Source organism: Protopterus annectens, chromosome 1.part1 (assembly GCF_019279795.1).
Source record: "Protopterus annectens isolate FY-2018-M chromosome 1.part1, PAN1.0, whole genome shotgun sequence".
In the NCBI taxonomy this organism is placed as follows: domain Eukaryota; kingdom Metazoa; phylum Chordata; order Ceratodontiformes; family Protopteridae; genus Protopterus; species Protopterus annectens.
In genome coordinates this window covers 353,578,426-353,597,643 of record NC_056726.1, presented here as the reverse complement: position 1 = coordinate 353,597,643, position 19,218 = coordinate 353,578,426, and the positions used below count along the sequence as shown (strand labels likewise).

Genomic DNA, 19,218 nt, shown 5'->3' with positions numbered 1-19,218 from the left:
GTCACAGCTTGGAAATTTCCAAAAGTTGCTTCCACATCTGATCATTCTTGATCAACAAATCTAATGCATACTTACCACCATCTCAAAGTCTCCATGATCGACTTCGCTTTGATCCTGACTTTCTTGGCGCACATTTTCACCATCTGAAATTCTAGAAGGCTGTATTTTATCATCTGCATCATCATCGTCATCGTCATCTTTGTCTCCTGTGAGTTAATACAGGAGAAAAATGAATATATCCACACTTCCAATTACACTCAGAGTATGCTCTGTGTTTAAATGTAAAGACCATATTAGTTTCTTACCAACAGGTGTGTTGCTGCGAGGTGAGGAAGGTAGAGTCACATGACGGCGCTTACTTCTGGGTCGCAGCACTCTGATTAATGCCTGCTTACAGGAGAAGCTCACTGCTGGATCCTGCAATACAAATGTCCTTGTGTCAGTACATAAACTTTTTATCTATGAACAACATATTGTCATTATTATTCAAGTGTAATGGGTTTCAAACTAGGAAAGCATTTTTCTATTTTCCAATTTTTTCTCATATCTGTCATCTGTGTATTTTTAAAGACTCAAATTTAGACACCTCATGAGAGAGTAAGCCTTTCAATTTGCCTTTTAAAAAAGATAACTATAACAAACTGAAGCCTAGAAAAACATACTTGCGCATCACCAGACTTATAAAGAGGACACTCCTAGAGATGTACTTGCATGGGTAAATCTTCAAAAAAAGCAATTTCACACTTCTCTGTAAAAAACTAATATGAATCCATAATTATTTTGAAGAATCAATCTGGCTATGTAACCACATTTGTTCTTGGGCAATCTGTCAGTTTTCCACAAACCATCTTGTAAATGAAAAAAAATCTGGCACATACATAATGATCCGATTTCCACAAGGCTCCAACAGCAGCAGGTGGTGGATAAACCATTCATACAGCAGAACAGATAGACAATATCACTGAACCATCAACTAAGTTCCCTTGTTGTTCTACTGATATAAAGTACATTTGTATAAGCCAATATATTCAGGACCCTCCTTGATGGGTCCCCCTCCACTGGGCTGAGTTCCAAGCAGTTGTTACGAAGGAAAAAAAAAAACTGAATGACTGCACAAGAGTTCTGAAGTAATGACTCCCCCAAAAGTAGCACAACTTCCTCGGTCATGGATGAGACATTAACACTTGGTCAATGTGTGCAAGGAAGACCAAGTGGCCATGACAGAAATGTCAGCAGTGAAGACATTCTTGAAACAAATAAGGGATGGAGCCACTCCAGTTTTTGACCACAGTATTTAACAGTTAGTGATTAGCAACTTGATTGCAAAAACAATACAACGTGCAATTCACATGGAAAATGTTTCCCTGGCAAACACAAAACTTTCATTCCTCTTCCAAGTCATGCAAATGAGGTGGCACAGTTCATCTTGAACTGCCACACCTATGAGATGAGATTGTCCACATACAGAGTATGAAAAGTCGGGTTTCTGCCATGGCAAACAACATCAACTGACTGGCTGACTGATTCAGTGATTACTCCAAAACTAGCTTTGGAAGGAAATGTGTAGTCACCTTAATGGACACATTATTCTTTTGAAGTTCAATACACAATGACCTAAAGCCTGGATATCATACAAGCAGAAGTAATAACCATCAGGAAAAATTCAAGACATAAATTAAATGTCACCAACCTAACAAGTTCAAAAGTCAGATGGGTAAGGGAGTCAACCACTGAGTTCATGTTCATGCAGGAGAAGGGCTCTTCAAAAAAAGGACAAAGATCTAATACTCCAAGCAGCTGCTTTTTCAGACTGTGCTGGGCTAACAAGCTTGCCCTCCTCAAGGTTACGCCATTCAGTAAAACCTGACACATTCACCTTGACTGTGGAATATTTAATAAACTATATTTATTTATTTATTTATTTATTTATTGACATTTGTTAACCAGGTTTGTCCAACTGGGCTTGTGGCCCATTTTCAGTGGAGACCCAAGGAGAAAAGCTCCAGGAATACATTTTAAAACAAGAGTACAATTTTAAACAATACTGATATAATAGCAGTTATAGCAAAACAATTCACATATGTTGGGATACATGCATAAAGTTAAAGTTGCATTAAAAAGAAGCTAAGTAACAATTTTACATTGATATAGTTCAATAGGTCAACAATGAATATTTTTTGTTTGTATAAAATTGTGCAAATGCATAGTAGACACATTGGCGAGAGGTGTAATGAGGTACTAAGTATGGCCCTTTTGAGGGTACATAAAGGGAAGGAAGACTAGGCAGGGTCATGGCAAGGGCAGGTTCTGGAACTGAGAAAATAAGTTTTTAGTTCATTTTTAAAGTGTGAGGTGTGGGAGACTGAACGTAAGTCAAGGGGAAGTTTGTTCCATGCATGGGCAAGGGACTGTTTGCAGAGTAGTTTGCCTACTGACCTTTTTGAGTGGTAGAAAAGAAGTAATTGTTGGTTAGAAGCATGGAGGGTCTGGGATGTAGATGGAGACTAAGGAAGACAGAGATGGACAGGAGGGGGGTTTATAAAGAATAGAGTGTAGCATATGAAATTGATAAGATAGCAGAAACTGGGGAAGTTCAAGCCATTGAAGAGAGTTTAAAGAAATGCAGTGGTATGAGTTGTATGGGGAGTTAGTAATGAATCTGGCTATTTTATTGTAAGTCTGTTGCAGTTTGTTTAGAGTGCAGGCCTGGATATTGGTAACAACTGGGACGGTGTATAAGAGGAAGGGGAGGAGGAGTGCCTGGCCCAGGGTAAGTCTAGATTCAGGGGTTAGGAATTTTTTGTTCCAATATAGCAGACCTAGTTTCTGTTTTTTTTTTTTTTTTTTTTTATACATTGGAGTATGTGTAGGTTGAACTTGAGTTCATCGATAATGACCCCTAGGAGTTTTGTGTGAAAGTGTCTGAAATACAACAAGAACATCTGCAAGCTGAAATGAATGGGAAAAGGGCAGTACAGGGTATCACAGTACACAGACTGAAAACATTTTCCGTTTAATAGCATAAGTCTGCTCAATAGGGAGTTGGTACAGAGGGTTATGGCTGTGAACTGTTTCTGTAGCACAGGGTTTGATTTTCTCAGCCCTCGTCTGACTACTGTGCGACCCTTCAGCAAGTCACTTAACCAGACAAAGCTTGGGGTTGGGAATTTGGGTTAGGATCCTCAATGGTTCATTGGACTGCAAGTTTAGTAACTGCCCATGAAACGGTAAATCTAAATGGAAGCATTCCAATAAGTGGAAATCAAGTCTCGAGTCCCTGTATGGTACATAGAGCAAGCTACGCAAGTCTACACAGACAGCTACACCCTGAAGTAGATGCAGTTTAGGCTAAGATGATGGAAGACTCTTGGCTTGGAAAAAGGAATAGTTTTACTTATCACTAGGGAATCCACACCTTGAATGCTCGCTTTTCCTGGGAAGCAGGACAAGCATACATAAGCATTATTACCAAGAGTGGATACCATAAATTAATTTTGCTGAAAATCGCTTTCAGATGTAATGGAGTCTGCACTTTTCTCCACTGCTATGAGACTGTGAAATTGGCTTATGAGTATTGGGGGGTGTGGCCTTGCATAGGAGATGCAGGGGATTTGCATTCCAGACACACCTACATACTTTGTGGTTCAATGAAAGTAACTTTCAGCAATTTAATTTCATGGTATTGTCATTTACTGAAATTTCTTTCAAAAAGCAGACTTGAAACCTTTTTCCAGGCCACCAGCAGAAAGAGGCTCAGTTTTATACATTCTTCCCTGAATTTTGAGGTAACTTGTTCAGTTAGCAGCAATGGCAAAACTCAAACAGCAATCTTCCATGCTTTAGGAGAAAATACATAACCTCTGACATACCCTTAGATCTACAATGTAAGCAGAACAGGACAACTACTTTGTCCCTGAATGTTCAATGGATCAATTTCCAGGGTGTTGTAACTCTGGAAAACACTGATGAGGCACTGTCTGTAATCCTCAGTTACATAAGATTGCACTGAGTGTGCATACATTTTCTGGGGGCCCCTGATGTTCAGGATGCCTTTTAAGAAATGCTTGATCTCAAAGCATGAAGGAAACTGGTGGATCTGCAGTTAGACAACCTGAAATGCCTAACAAATGTACTTTAACAGAAGTACATGCTGAGCTAGAACTGAGCAGCTCACAAAGATACTTTAGTTATTCCTGCTTGAAAGGGATCCAGTCCTCTCTTCTGGCATCAAACAGAATGCCTTTTCCACTTTGAAACAGTCCCCTTTCTAGCTGCAGGTCTTCTACCCTCCTCCATTACCTGATGCACATCCTCTGAGTAAAAGTGCCTAAAATGTATTAAAAGCAAATCATTCATTATACAAGACTGAGTGTTTATAGGTTTGGATGCATTAGAGAGCTCTTCTGCTATCTGACAAAGTCAACCCTTTTGGGTAATATATGGCAAGTGCCTTTTGCAATGTAAAAGAGGATGGAGAACCAGTGCTGCCTTGGCCCAAAAAGAGGGTGGAATGAAGGGAAAGGTGTACAGAAATTTTTCTTTCTCTGGGAAGGGGAACACTTCAGTTCTCCAGGCTTATTTGCAAGGAGTCTTGGAGCAAAACATTCTGAGCTGATGGTTCAGCAAGTAAGTTAAAACAGATCTACTGGCAGATAATCTGTTGGGAGATCTCTCTGTTCAACATCCACTCCTGAGGGTATGCCCTAGATATCCTCAGCTACTCTGCCCAGTTGCTCTATTTTGATGTAGTGTACACTGCAGAAGAGTTCCTGGAGACCAAAAGCTATGCAGAGGCTTAACAGCACGAATCAATGACTTAATTTCTTTTATGTTTACATCTTTTTTCTGGTCATTTTTTCTCCAAACCCCTGTAACAAACATCATTCGAATAAGCCCCTCAGGCCCTGTTTAATGCATCTGTGGCTAACTTCTGCACAGAAGGGGGAATAAGAAAAGGAACTCCTAGGTTTTTTATCCAAGTGATGCACCAAAAAGCTATTTCTTCATGAAAGGGAAGGGAGAAATTGGGAATGACAGAGGACAACAGTGCTTTGCCCAAATGTATTTTAGATACCACTCAATTTTCCTCATGTGCAGTCTGCCACATAGAATCATTTGTATTATTCGTGCCATATATCACACGTCTCTCAGAATCACTCTTGCTGCTGTCAAAGAAAGTTTTTTCAGGGACAGAAAGTAATTTGTTAAGAACTGTATCTTGTCTGGAGGAAAAAAGGGCATCATTAAGGATTTGCTGAAATGGTGACCTAGGAACACCACAGAATGAGAGGGAAGAAGACTGAACTTGAAGTTCTGAGTGAAACACAGATTCCTAAAGGGAAAAACAATGAACTGTAATTCGCAAAGATATTTTTGTATAGAAGTTGTATAAGTCACAGCGTCATCCAGGTAAAGATAAATGTGGACACTTAGGAGTCAGCAGAATACTTTTACAATGGCTATACACTTTGTGAAAACTCTTAGAGCAGAAGAAAGCCCAAAAGGCAAAGCAGTAAACCATAAATGTAATCCCAAGGCACATAATCTTAACTTCCCATGATGTGCATAGATGGGAATATGAAGATAAACATCCTTGTGATCCAGAACAAAAACATTCTGAATTTTAGAATCTTCAAAAATATGTCCAGGGAGAAAGATCCAGGATTGGTCTCCAGGTACCTTCTTTTCCTGGAACTAGGAAAACCCTGGAAAAGCAGCACTTTCCTCTGGTGGGAAAGAAAATTTTCTACTACATCTTGATCTAGAAGGTCTACATTAGGTGACATGAGATGTTGGTTTGAAAGTAGCTGTGGGATTGTAAACTTAGCAGGAAGGGAATCCCATTGTAGTGTACACCCCTTTCTGAATGATTTGCAAAATGCAACAATCTGCTGTAACTGTTTTCCGGAGGGGGGAATGTGACAAAGCAAAAGTGGACAGGGGTTTAAGAAGCTGGAAAAGATGCCTAAAAAAAGGTAATTTGGCTCCTTTTAGATTTGGGTTTGGCCTGCCACATCTTTTTGGACTTTCTGCCTTATAGCTGAACAGTCTTTTTGAGAAAAAGGGACCTGCTTTGGATGGTTAATTTCTCTGAAATTTTGAAAAAAAAAAAAGGGGGTTAATTGAACCCTAGCGTAATTTCATCACTTTCATACAAGTTTTAAAACAGATGCAATCCAGAGGGCTCAAGAGAAGTCTGGTATCCCACCTATGACCCAGAGGGTGACAGGACTAATGAGAAACAAGAGTAAAAGGCTTAGTCCAAATAAAATCACTTTAGCTAGCAGATCTAGGAGATTCTCTGATACCTTTCCCTCTGTTGGAGGAATAGACACTTTGTTGAAGTTTCCAGTAGTTTATTCAGTTAAGTAGATAAATGGATGTGTGTTCTTGTTCTAATACATTACCACTCAACAAGTCAGTTATTTAAAGGCAGTTATAGACAATGGTGGGAGGGTCCACGTGAAAATATTTACATTCAACAGCTCTGTAGTTACAATTTTTTCTGAAAATTTTAGAAAGGAGGTGGGGGGGGCAAAGAGGTAGTCGTTATCCAGAGGTCCATCTAAAAGTTTAGCGGTGACACCCTATGGAAGTAACTGGAGTCTCAGCCAGGAAATAAAACACTTCTTGTAAGAGATTAGGTTGCAGCAGCCCCCCCGGAAGAAGCATCTAACATATTATATGCACACTAAATGGAGTTAAATTTACTTCAAAAGGCAAAATTATATTCTGAAGAGCAGATTTAGAGTTATATACAGGAAGATAGGGAATAAGTTTGGGCATGTAGTCAAAAATGAACATACCTGATCATGTGTGTTTGATAGTTAATAGCACAGAAGGTTAAAGGGGCTTAAATATTAATTTTCTTTCTGTACCTGTCCATTTCCTTACTATTTTTATTGCAGGTTAGACATTCAAAGATAGAAAAAGTTTGGATGGTTTGTCAAGAGTCTGTAGAAAACTGTAGGCACAGACAGGATTCTTGTAAAGGTACTTGTGGCATTCAGGGACTTAATACCAGTCAGGCTTTTCTGGTGCAGGAGTTTAAAACTCTAGTGCAACAGAAGCGAAAATAAGCATCATGTAGACCTTCTAATATAGTAGGAACACCAGAAGGCTTTAAAACTCCCATGTGTAACAGGCTGCATTTATCTCGAGATTCAGCAAGAGTGGTTTTCCCTTCTCAACTGAAACTGTGCATCTTTTGGATGGTATCGCCCAAAGAGCTCTTTTTGGGAAGAGTCTGAAGATAAGGTGTCTTCAGGTTCAGACTCGTAACAAAGGGGAGTAAAAGTGAGAATAATAATCCAAAGGTTCAGAGTCTGATTTACAGAAAAAATATTTCCTCAGTGAAAGTGCCCCTCTTTCTTAAGAGGGTATAGAGGCAAGACTGCGGTAGTTTTAAAACCTTAAGGGCTTTAAAAAGTCTAAGAGAAATCTTGTCATTTTTGCCTAGGATCTCTGGGTGTAGGTATGGCAGAAGATGAAAGGTGTTTTGGCTTCTGCTTTTACTGTTATGGAGTTAACTAAATAAACAATACAAGACGGGTGTACTTCCATAACAGTACCAAGGACGTCAACATTCATTAATGCATTCGATCCCTCCGAGATCACAAACCTGGATTTCCCCCTTGTATTTGTTTGTTTTTGCATTTACTTAAAATTATTCCAATAGGAGACTATTTGCCTTTCTCTTGCAGTGAGTTTAATGGAGAGTTTGGATGAATTTTTGCTCTAATTCTGTTTTCAAGATTTTTAGGTGCCAGCATCAGTCTCAGTATTTTGGTGTCAGTTTTTGTACACTGCCGTTACCAAACAGAAATAACAAAAAAAAAAAAACGAACTTATACTACAAAGCTGATGAAATAAAGACAAATAACCTAAAATTACAAGATTGATCAAAAAAAATTTTCATATCAGAATATAAGCGCGCTTTCATCCCTATAATACAGTGGATGTCATCAGAACAGTCTAAAAACAATCCAGCCAAGTTAATGCAATAAAAGCATGGTCATATTACCAAATTATATCTACCACATCATCTTCATCAAGCCCTTTTTTTCCATTTTCATCACGGGGTTGAGGTGCCATATGACCAACTCTCTCAATTCAATGTCACTCTTGTACCTTTGACAGTTATGCCTCACTGTCGCAGGTCCTCTCTTGCACAAATCCATCCATCTTATTTGCTGGATGCCTCTTGCCTTCTTCCTGACCGTCTCAAATCATCTTCACCAGATTTTCTACTTTTCTGCACATATGCCTAAACCACAGTAATCTGCTGTCTGACTTCCCTACAATAGGAGCTACTTTGGCTTCTGCTATGATACCCTCATTTCTTTGTCTATTCCAGTGTGCAACCTACCAGCATCACAGGCACTTCATCTCCATCACCTCTAGCTTCCTCAGCTGCTCTTCCTCTACTGCCCAGGTTTCTGTACTATAGAGCAATACTGGTCGCACCACTGTTTGATACACCTAACTTTTCAGCTTCTTTGGCATTCTTCTGTCATACACTACACCCCTGCTACTTTGTGCCAGCTGAATACAGTCCCTCTGATTCTAGACTGACCTCTTCTCATTCAGACTTTCCTTCCCCTCTACCACCCCTCCCACATACTTGAGGCTGTCAATCTGTTCCACTATTTTCCCCTGTACTGCAATTTTCAATTTCATCTGATTTCACCTCATTTGCTGCCATCACAGTTTCATCTCATGTGCCTTCACAGTTTTGTGTTCCACTCCCCTAGCCTTTGCTGACATTTTTGCTCAAAGACTGCCTGCAATGCTACATCATCTGTATACAGTAACTTTGTTGATCTGCAATCCACCACACATCCACCATGTGCTATTTTAAAATCCAAGATACAGAAATAAGATCAACATTACAGAAGAATATCAAAGAAAAAGATCTGCAATGGTTAATAAAGTGTATCGTGACCACAACTGCGCCATGGAGACTCACTCATGTTGCAGTCAAACTCTCCTAGTTTTCAGGGTTTGCTTATGTGCTGTCAGAGTTTACACATATCAAGCCTGCCTTTTTGAAGCTTTACATGCAATCAGGGATGCGAATGATTAATTGTCTACAGGCCATCAGTGACAAAGTCTTCTGCATAAAAAAGTGTAATATTCACTAATCAGACTGAAAGAACCCAGCAGTGCACCTTCATGAACACAAGTGGAAATGTTTAACTTGATTAATGTATGAGACAGCTTTGGGAGAGGACTGCCTTGCATCCAAAGGAGCTGACCAAGAGGATGGTGAAAATTGAACACTTCTGCTTTGTCTGAACATTCTTTAGAAAAGTTAAACCACTTGCTGTGATCTTGTTTCATCCCCCCGATCTGTTCCCAGTCTTTTGTTGAGACGGAGCTGTGACAAATAGTAAGGTAGAGAAGGAATCATGTCTATTGCTTTAGCCCTGAAGAGTTTTTTTTATTACATTATTTATAGTCAAGAGAGTGGGCTTTCGACAAACTTTGACAGTGGCACATAAAATGTTGGCAGAAAATGACCCATCAGACTGAAAACGCTTTTTTCTTATTACCCAAGGTCTTCACTCTCCTTTAACTTTGGTAATCTAGCCTTTAAAGAGGAAAGATGATAGCTGTAGGCTAGAATTTGTTACTAACAATGCCTGACAAAGAAATACACTCCCCACATCTCTTCATTGTTACCTGCTATCTATTCTGCGTGATTTGTTCTTCTTGCACTTATCTGCCTGCAAGGTAGTGTATAGTGGGGACCAGTCCTTGCTCTTCTGGTGGGTTAGGTGAGGCCTCTGGGGCTCCTCACATTCAGAACATTGTGAAGTGGTAGTCAGTTTTCATATCATGTGGCAATCATTAGATTAATGAATAAGTAAGAGTGGGCTTGCTGGGCACTGCCTACTGGGTAACAGCAATTCTGTTACCTTTTGTTTTAATATGCTCCTCTACCTTCCCATAATGGTATCTTGTAAATGAGAGGCAAAAGTTAGTTTTCTTCGGTTGTTGACTATACTTAGCAGTATTAACAAGACAGAACAAGATTCTCTAATCCTTTACTCAATTTATCTATCTGCAATTTACTCTTCACTGTAGTTTGCCCTTTTTGAACTCTGGATATGTTAAATGTCTGTGGTGGTGGACCATCTTGTCTTAAGATAAATGGAGAGTGGGGGGATTACCACATGAACAACCAAATAAACATCAATGAAAAGTGTCAAAAAATAAAGTCCAGCAAAGTGTAAAACGAAAACTCCAACTTCTGCAGGGTTATAGAGTTAAAATATCTACTCAGTACAAATCCACACGAGTTATAAGCGCTTTTGTCCCTTCAGAGAGACTTCATTAGATAAAAAAAAAAACATACCATTTCTATTTTTTTATATACATCCTACCTCAATTTAAGAGAATTAAAATCAATTAAGTAAATTTCAACACCTTAAACAGCCATACCCTTACTTCAACAGTTACCCTTGTTCTGTTTTATTAGTTACCCTACTGTTACCAAAACATAAAAAGTTGCAATTTTATACACACATGATCAACATCCAAAAATACAACTTAACTATTGTTAAAACACTCTAAAGCTATCTAGAAATATTTTTTGAGTTAAAACATCCACTTTCTCTTTTAGTACTGGCACAACAAAAACTTAGTAATTCTGACCTGTCAAGAATGTCGCATTTAACCTCAGGTGCCACACTAATTTCCTCTTCATAAGCAACCTTTGCCAGTCACCACCTCTGGGGTTAAATTTTCACCTTTTCTAAAATCCCAAAAGAAAAACTTTTAAAATTTTCACATATACAGGAATGTCTGTAAAGGACATATGTTTGTTTCTTTTTACTTATATCAAACAGATGTTCATAAATTCTTTCTTATGCGATATCCAGGCTTCCATATTCAAGCCGAAACATACTCTGGTCATAAATCTGCAGCTGGATGATAGGGCAAAGATTTTGACACAAAGTTCACATTGGGATGGGTCCATTCTAATCTGATTTCTTCTTCAGGGATTTTGGTCCATTTCGACGTGTTACTTCATAAACATGTTGCAATTTTTAAGACTCTAGTGTTTCAATAATCCTCATTATTCTCAAATTGCTCCTTTTACTTCTGTCTTCATGACCTACTAGCACTATGTCCAACAGTTCCATATTTTGCTTCGGTCACAATCACCTTTGTCTAGAACTTCTCATTACCTTGAAGCAAATTCTGCAGCATATTATTAGAGTGCCAGTTCACCAACTCAGTGGATTTCATCCAAGGATTTATCATTTTCTTTGATGTAATCATATGGTTTAAAATTTATTTTTTTATTTTCTAAGAAAATATCTTTCAGGGTTATTAAAGAGAATTGTTCTGCTTCTTCAGCTCTGAGGTACCAGCCTTACTTTTGCAGTCTTCCAGCTGGGACACGTTTTTTACTTTACTGTCATCTTTCCTTTTTACCTTTTCTTCCTCATCCTTAAACTTTGTATCCCCTTGCTAAATCTTAACACTAACTAAAATCAAATAAAAAGTCCATCAAAATTCATTGATTTTTACTATGGGCAGGTGCAAGTACAGAGTGCATACCACCCTTTGAATCTTACTGGGCATTTTAATCACGTGATCCAATGGAGTATTATTTATTTATGATGTTAGTGTATTTAGCACTAAAAAAAAGTCTGTGAAGTTGCGAGACAAAAGTGATCATGACAAAAACTGACTGTCAAGTAATTTTGGTTTCATTTTTAAACAAAATCCACAGATGCATTAGCGTTTCAACAGTAGACTTCAGTGCTCCAGTCTTACAGTATCAACATGGCTTCTTCTTTCAAAGGACAGTGACAAAAAAGAAAAAAAACTTTAATAATGGAAAGCATAACAATTTTACATAATGCACAGTGCACATCCACATAGGATGCTAATTAAGTCTTTATATTTATGCTCCCAAAAGAAACCTGCTGCGTGACTCTTATCCAATACTACTACAGCAATCATCCCAATCCCAGGTCTAACTGCATAACTCCGTACGTAGGTGGCCTACTCTGTACTGCCATGACCACATAAAACTTGGGTATGATCAAATAAATTATTCTGTTTGCACCACCAGGATTAGATACCCATACTATTCTTTTTCATTTACTCCAAAACACATTTCAACACTAGAGTTTCTTTTCAGCTCGTAATTATGGTGTCTCCTGAACCCCCCTTGCTGATGGTACTGCCACTCCTCTTCTGCTATCCCACTGCTTCTGACAGCAAATATGATCACATAATACTTAAACCATGTGCTGTTAAACACAGGAAACTCTACACCGAAAAGGAGGGACAGGAAAGGTTAGCATAACCTGCTGCAAATACATCACCTTTGGAAGATAATCAGCCTAAAGTTGTGGCTCAAGTAAAAGCATTATGGTCAAAACACACATTATTCATATTCTTTTCTGAAATCCAAGAACAACATATGCCTGCCAAGTTGTACTAAAAAAATGTAACCAATATATAAACCCTTAATCTATATCCATACTTTCTCCCAGTGAACCCCTGTTTCTGGTGCAATGCTCCATAACTATTATGGCTTGGTTTTGGTCCACTGGCCTCTCATGCTTTCTGACAGGCAGCCCTTGCTAACTTCTGGATTTCTCACTGACATATTTGCCAAAGTGGTAGTGCTGGACTGCATACCTACAGATGGAGTCATCACATCTGACTGTGCATCCTTATGATTAACAAAGGTCCTAACTCTTGTAGGAAAGAAGATGTGTATGATGGCTGGGTATGCAAGCCTAAAAAGAAGTCCCTTCTGCTAATATAACCAGATGACTGGTACAAACCTGCTCTTCTAAGATTCACAATCATTTAGTCATGCTCAAAGACTCTAGCATACCCATACTTCTGCTTTTTCCCAGCTCTCCACAGTTTTGCCAGTAACTGCCCCTTCACTGCAGAAGTCTCACATCTGCATATAATTTTGCCACAACAACTTCTCCTACCTGCCCTGGACTGTGCAACAGTTCTGGGGACCCTCTTCAAGCCACAATTGTGCCCATTCCACCAATTTAACCACAAAATACACACACACATATCTCTTTGAGGCACTTCAGTTAACTTTGTTTGCATTTATTTCCCAGGAAAGTCTGACCAGGCAAAACTCCTGCAGAGGTTCAGGGAGAAAGGACACAGAGAAATTTCAACATTTTACAATAAATATGAATATAGCAGATTAGAAAACTGAAATAAATTCCACAATGATGCAAAGTATTACATCAATATATTTATTTTATTTATTATTTTCCATTTGTTTACCGGGTTAGTCCAACTGGACCACAAGGTGACCATTGTCAGCGGAGGCAAAAGCTCCAGATACATAGTAAAAAACTACAAAAATAATAAATTATACAAACATAGCCATTTTGTACAAACAGCACAGAACATATAAAAGGAGAAAAATCAAAGTTTTACAAATTATGCAGCATACAGTGGTTAGAATATTGAGAAAAAAATTAACAAGATATACAACAAATATACAATTGCTTGAACATAAATTCAAAAAAGTTTCCATAGACAAACAGGGTCATAAACTAGAAATCATAACTATAAAAGTGGGTTAAACCCCTGGTTTACAGTACTGTGCACTAAGTGAAACTAAACAGTACATCTGTGATCTAGGGATGTTGAAAGTTAGGAACAAGTGGAGATTAGTCTGGTTCTGTACAGGAACATATCCAGGTTTTGACTAGATCTTTTAGTAGGGATTTGAAAGTAGGTTTACTATTTAGACATCTAATGTCAGGAAGTATTTTAATAAGAAGTTATGTACCTACCATAACGTTCCATGTTAGTTGTCTTCTTCTCGCCTTCTTTCTTGCTGGTTGGGTTCAGAGCCAATCCTCGGCTCCGACTGGGCCATCTACTAAAGCTCGAGAGCTATTTACTGGCTCAAGGCCTCCCCTTATACCACAATGCTTGGTGCTAGATACCAAGATCTTGTTTGGCAGAGCTAACACCATAGAAAACATTTTTAAGGGCACCTGTCCAAACTACAAGGTTTACCTACAGTACTAAAACAGAGGACGACATAACCCAGATAAGACTCAGCCAGAGGAAGAAGGCCTCAAAAAGGGACTCTTCTCAGTCTGTCCAGGCTAGGGGGATGGAGGGTGGGACGCAAGAAAGAAGGCGAGAAGAAGACAACTAACATGGAACGTTATGGTAGGTACATAACTTCTTAATGTTAAGTTGTTTATCTCGCATTCATTCTTGCTGGTTGGGACAGCGCCCCTAGCACCTTAGTCCTGGGTGGCTCATCGGAACAGACTCTTGAGCACAGTGGGACCAAAATCGGCTCTACTCCTAGAGGCCATATCCAACTTATAATGTGAGATGAAGGTATGAGGAGTGGCCCATGTGGCTGCAGCACAAATAGATTCTATTGGTAGTCTAGCTTGAAAAGCTACCGAAGTAGCTAACACTCTGGTGGAGTGACCTTTAGGTTTAGTAGGGAGTTCTTTATGTCTCAGCTGATAAATCAAAGTAATAATAGAGGACAACCACCTGGATAAGGTTACTTTAGAAACTGGCAGGCCCCGTTTGCCCTCAGCATAGGACAGGAAGAGTTGGTCTGATTTTCTTGTTTGCTTAGTCCTATCCAAATAAAAACGTAATTGCCTATGAACATCCAATTGGTGTAACATTTGTTCAGCTTTGTTCGAATAGTTAGGAAAAAAGACAGGTAGATCAATAGCCTGATTCAAGTTTGCTTCAGAAGGTATCTTGGGCAGGAAAGAAGGATTAGTCCCGAGTGAAACTCTATCCTTGTGAAACACAAGGTAAGGAGGACGAATACAGAGGGCTTGAAGTTCCAAAACTCTCCTAGCTGAGGTGATGGCTACTAAAAAGAGAATCTTCCAGGAGAGTAATTTTAAGGAACACGAAGCCGCAGGTTCAAAAGGAGGGAGAATCAAGAATGCTAATATCAAGTTTAAATCCCACGGAGGCGGGGGATCTCTGACCAGGGGCATAAGCAAAACAGTCCCTTTAAGAAAGGCCTTGCAAAGTTTGTGGGACATGATGCTGGTTTCTGACAGGCCAGCGTGGAAATTTGCGATAGCAGCTAATTGGACCCTAATGGTGGCAGACGAGGAACCAGCTTGAAAAAGTTCTGCTAAAAAATCTAAAACGTGATGGACAGGGGCTGTAAAGGGGTCTATATTCCTAGCCTCTGCCCAGAAAGAGAAACGTTTCCACTTACTAGCATAAGTCTTCCTGGTGGTAGATTTGTGCGAAGAAAGGATGATTTCACGCACCGGCTGAGAAATATGTGGAAGCCTGGCTAAGGCTGGAAGTGGAGCAACCAAGCTGTGAGGTTGAGAGACTGAAGGGATTGGTGCAGCCCGCCCTACTGATGGACCAAGAGGTCTGGCACTGGGTCCAGATTACAAGGCTGCTCCAGCAGATGACGATGCAGGAATGGGAACCAAATTTGTCGAGGCCAGTAAGGGGCAATGAGGATCATCCTGGATCCCAATGTGGTCACCTTCTGAATTACTTTGGGAATTAGGGGAAAAGATGGAAATGCATACAGAAGACCCCAGGGCCAATCGTGAACTAGAGCGTCTCGGGAGGGGAGTGGCCAGGGAGGGGGAAGAGAGTGAAGAAATCGTCACACTTGCTGTTGAGAGGAGTTGCGAAAAGGTCACAGCAAGGTTGACCCCATCTGCAGAAAATTCTGTCCGCTACTGACTGATTGAGAGACCACTCGTGAGGCATGAGAATAGCTCTGCTTAGCCTGTCTGCTATGAGGTTGGACTTCCCGAGGATGTGCGTTGCTATCAGAAACCTTTGAGAGGAGCCCGCTGCCAGAGTCTGAGTGCTTCTCGACATAAGGGATAGGACTTAGTTCCGCCCTGCTTGTTGATGTACCACACACTACAGACATATTTGTCTGTTTGAATTTCAACAGTCCCGGTGGGTAGAGAGTCCTGAAGAGCTTGCAAAGCTAAAAGCACCGCTCTCATCTCCAAGACGTTTATGTGCAGGTGGTACTCTAGAGGTTGCCAAGTGCCCTGGACAGTCCTGCCATGAAAATGCCCCCCCCCCCACCCGATCAGGGAGGCATCTGTGGTCACCGTGGCAAAAGGAGGAGGAAGAACAAATGGTCTGCCCTGGTGTACTAGAGGGGAGACCATCCACCAAGCCAGGTGGTCTTTGCATGATTGAGTGATTATTATGTTGTGAGACAGCGGAAGTTGTTGAAAAGACCATTGGGTAAAGAGCATCCACTGAAGAATCCACATGTGAAAACGAGCCAGGGGGACTAGTATGATGGCTGCTGCCATGAGACCCAAAGTTTTTAGTACAAATCTGGCCTGAATCCTCTTGCCCTGTAGTAAGACCTGCACATGTCGGCGAATGTCTGACACTGTCTAAAGGAAGTTTTGCAGACAGCTCTTTTGTATTTAATCTTGCGCCTATAAAGGTTATAGACTGACAAGGTGACAATGCAGATTTTTCGAAATTTATTGAGATTCCTAGCTCGGAGCAAGTTTGGATGGTATTCATCCCTGGCTTGCAGTAGCTGATGCCAGGTGGAAGCAGTAAGGAGCCAGTCGTCTAGATATGGAAACACCTGGAATCCTCGCCGTCTCAGGTGAGCCGTAACCACTGCCATACATTTGGTGAACACCCTGGGGGCTGTGGTGAGACCAAAGGGCAGGGCTCTGAATTGATAGTGACTGGTTCCCAGCCGGAAGCGGAGAAACCTTCTGGAGCGCCTGTCCATTTTGATATGGTAGTACACATCCTGAAGGTCTATGGAGCACATCCAATTGTCCTGACCCAAAAAGGGTAGAATGGACTGAAGCGTGACCATCCGGAACTTCGTTCTTTGAACAGATTTGTTTAACCTGCTGAGATCCAAAATGGGTCTCCAGTCCCCTGTCTTTTTTGGTACCAAAAAGAACTTGGAGTAAATTCCGGATCCTTGCTGGTCTGCTTGGGACTGGCTGGATGGCCCTTTTTTCTAGCAGTTTTGACATTTCTAGCACTGCTTGTTCCCTTAGACCGGGTGGAACATCTGGAAGGGACTTGGTTGTTTGTACAGGGGTGTGGACAAAGGGGATTTTGTAACCCTCGGATATGATGGACCATACCCATTTGTCGTGTGTGAGGAGTTGCCAGGCTTCTGGGTACAGTGACAATCTTCCTCCGAAGGTGGACAGTTGGGGCAGCCCCTCAGGTGTGCTGAAAGGATTTGTCAGAGAAAGATTCTCTGCTACCCTGATTTTGCGGACCCCCTCTACCCCTCGGGCAGCATCTATTATTGTTCCCTCCCCTGCTCCTGGAGGGAAACTCGCCACGTGCATCAGGCACGACTCCCTGGGGTTTCCGAAACCACATTTTCCCCCTCTTCTGACACTTAGGGTATGGTCTAGAGTGACTCCCACGGCAGAGAGAGTCTTGCCTTCCTGCTCACACCTGGTAAGGGTATCCTTCACCTGTGGAACAGATAAAGAGGGTCCGAAGGTATTTGGTAAGTGAAGGACTTAAAGGGTCAGCAGTTACAGAAACCCACCCAGGCATATCTTTCTCTCAAAGCGCCTTGTACTCCCTGGCCCTACTTGCGGCCATAGCTGCATAAGAAATAGCATGGGAAGAGGAGTTGCCGATAGAGTTAAAGTGGGCAGCAGCTGGGTCCCACCTTTTTCCCCCGCCCCATGGCTGATGGATCCTGGGGCATCACCCAGTCCCTTTAGGCAGGTGGCAATGGCACACAGATAAGATAATTCTCGCATGGAAAAGGTCGCTGAGGAAAACATCCGCTTCCAGTACCTGTCCATTGTCCTAGACTCTCTTTATTAGGTGGATGGACAGCCACCAAAGGGTCAGCCAACTCCTTCTTAGTGGCTGCTGCCACCACCATGGCATCAACGGGGACACCTTTTGTCAAAAATTGTTTGTTGGGTGGAGCTGTAATGAACTTAGTTGGCCTGCGAGGAATTGGTTCCACTATGTCCGGGGCTGGCCACACCTTTCGAGCCACTACTTCCATGAGCAGGTCGAAGGGTGGAGACACCCCAGGAGGTGGAAGGGCAAGAACCAAACACGTCCGGGTATACCGACTCATCCTCGGAAGGGTTAAGGGCAGTCCAGTTCCCCCTCTCCTTAAGGATCTCTAGGATGTCTGAAAAAGAGACATCCTCAGAGGGGGATCTTGGGGACCCTTCCGAATCCTCCAAGTCGGTATCAGACGTGACTGACTCGGGGGACTCGACATGTTTCCTCTTACATTTTCTCTTCCGAGGGGGCGCCTCTGCATGATCAGGGAAGGCCTCGGAAGAGGAAGATACGCCCAATGGGGCAACCTGGAGCGTCGGTTCTCCACGCTTGGGGTCAGGAGGGTGGACAGAGACCGATGCAGGCACCATGGAAGGAGGAGCCAAAGGGGCCGATTGAAGAGCCGACTCAAGAGTCAGTACGCTCCTCATGACCTCGAAGGCACCCCTATCAGGCAAAGCAGAGGGTCCCCACTCCTAAGAAACGTGAACCCCTCCCGGCACCGAGAGGAACGGCTCCGAGGCCGATGTCGGGGCCGAGCTAACCTGTACCAAAGCCCCGAGAGGGAGAATGGGGTCGGACAAAGGACCGATGCCACTCGCCCCCTCGGAGCCGACGAGGGAGTCCCGGAGCAGAGATCCATCCGAGGAAGGAACCAAAGAAGAGATCAGAGCCAACGAAGGAGGTGAAAAATGTGATATCAGCTCAGACGTTTCCAAGATTCGAGCCCCAACCAGCTCCGGCTCCAAACACAAAAAGGGAGTTGGAGGAGGAACTGCTGAAGACACTGGGACAACCGCAGTATGCTGAGAAGGGCTGGTTAACATTTTGGCCAGGGCCTATGATTTAAGGAGTCTACTGACCACCCTCTCCGAGTCATGATCGGATAACCTGGAAGACAGAGAGGAGTGGGACATATGGCTTCGTTCTGACTGACGCAACGGTGACCTCGGAGCCGAACGGACCGATTCTAGGGAAGGGGACCTACAATGTTTTCGGCCCAATGATGGCTCCGACACTAAAGTCGGAGCCGACTGAGGTCTAGGGATGTCGGCTCCAGTCGGAGCTGAAGAGGAGGCAGATGCTCCACCCGGCGACGGCTCCAAACTGGGAGCCGACGGCTTGCCGGGCTTTGAGGATTGCCCCGACTGAGGCTTCGCCGGGGATCCCTCTGGCTTAAGT

The 19,218-nt window shown here is 41.9% G+C and overlaps 1 protein-coding gene across 1 annotated transcript in view; it reads right to left on the bottom strand.

The window, feature by feature from the left end:
• The window catches only part of UBR4 (ubiquitin protein ligase E3 component n-recognin 4), a 3,959,899-nt gene that overhangs the window by 1,970,127 nt on the left and 1,970,554 nt on the right, over positions 1-19,218 (bottom strand). Inside the window, 2 exon segments of the mRNA XM_044087073.1 lie at positions 76-206; positions 306-417. Coding sequence (XP_043943008.1) covers positions 76-206; positions 306-417 — 243 coding nt within the window.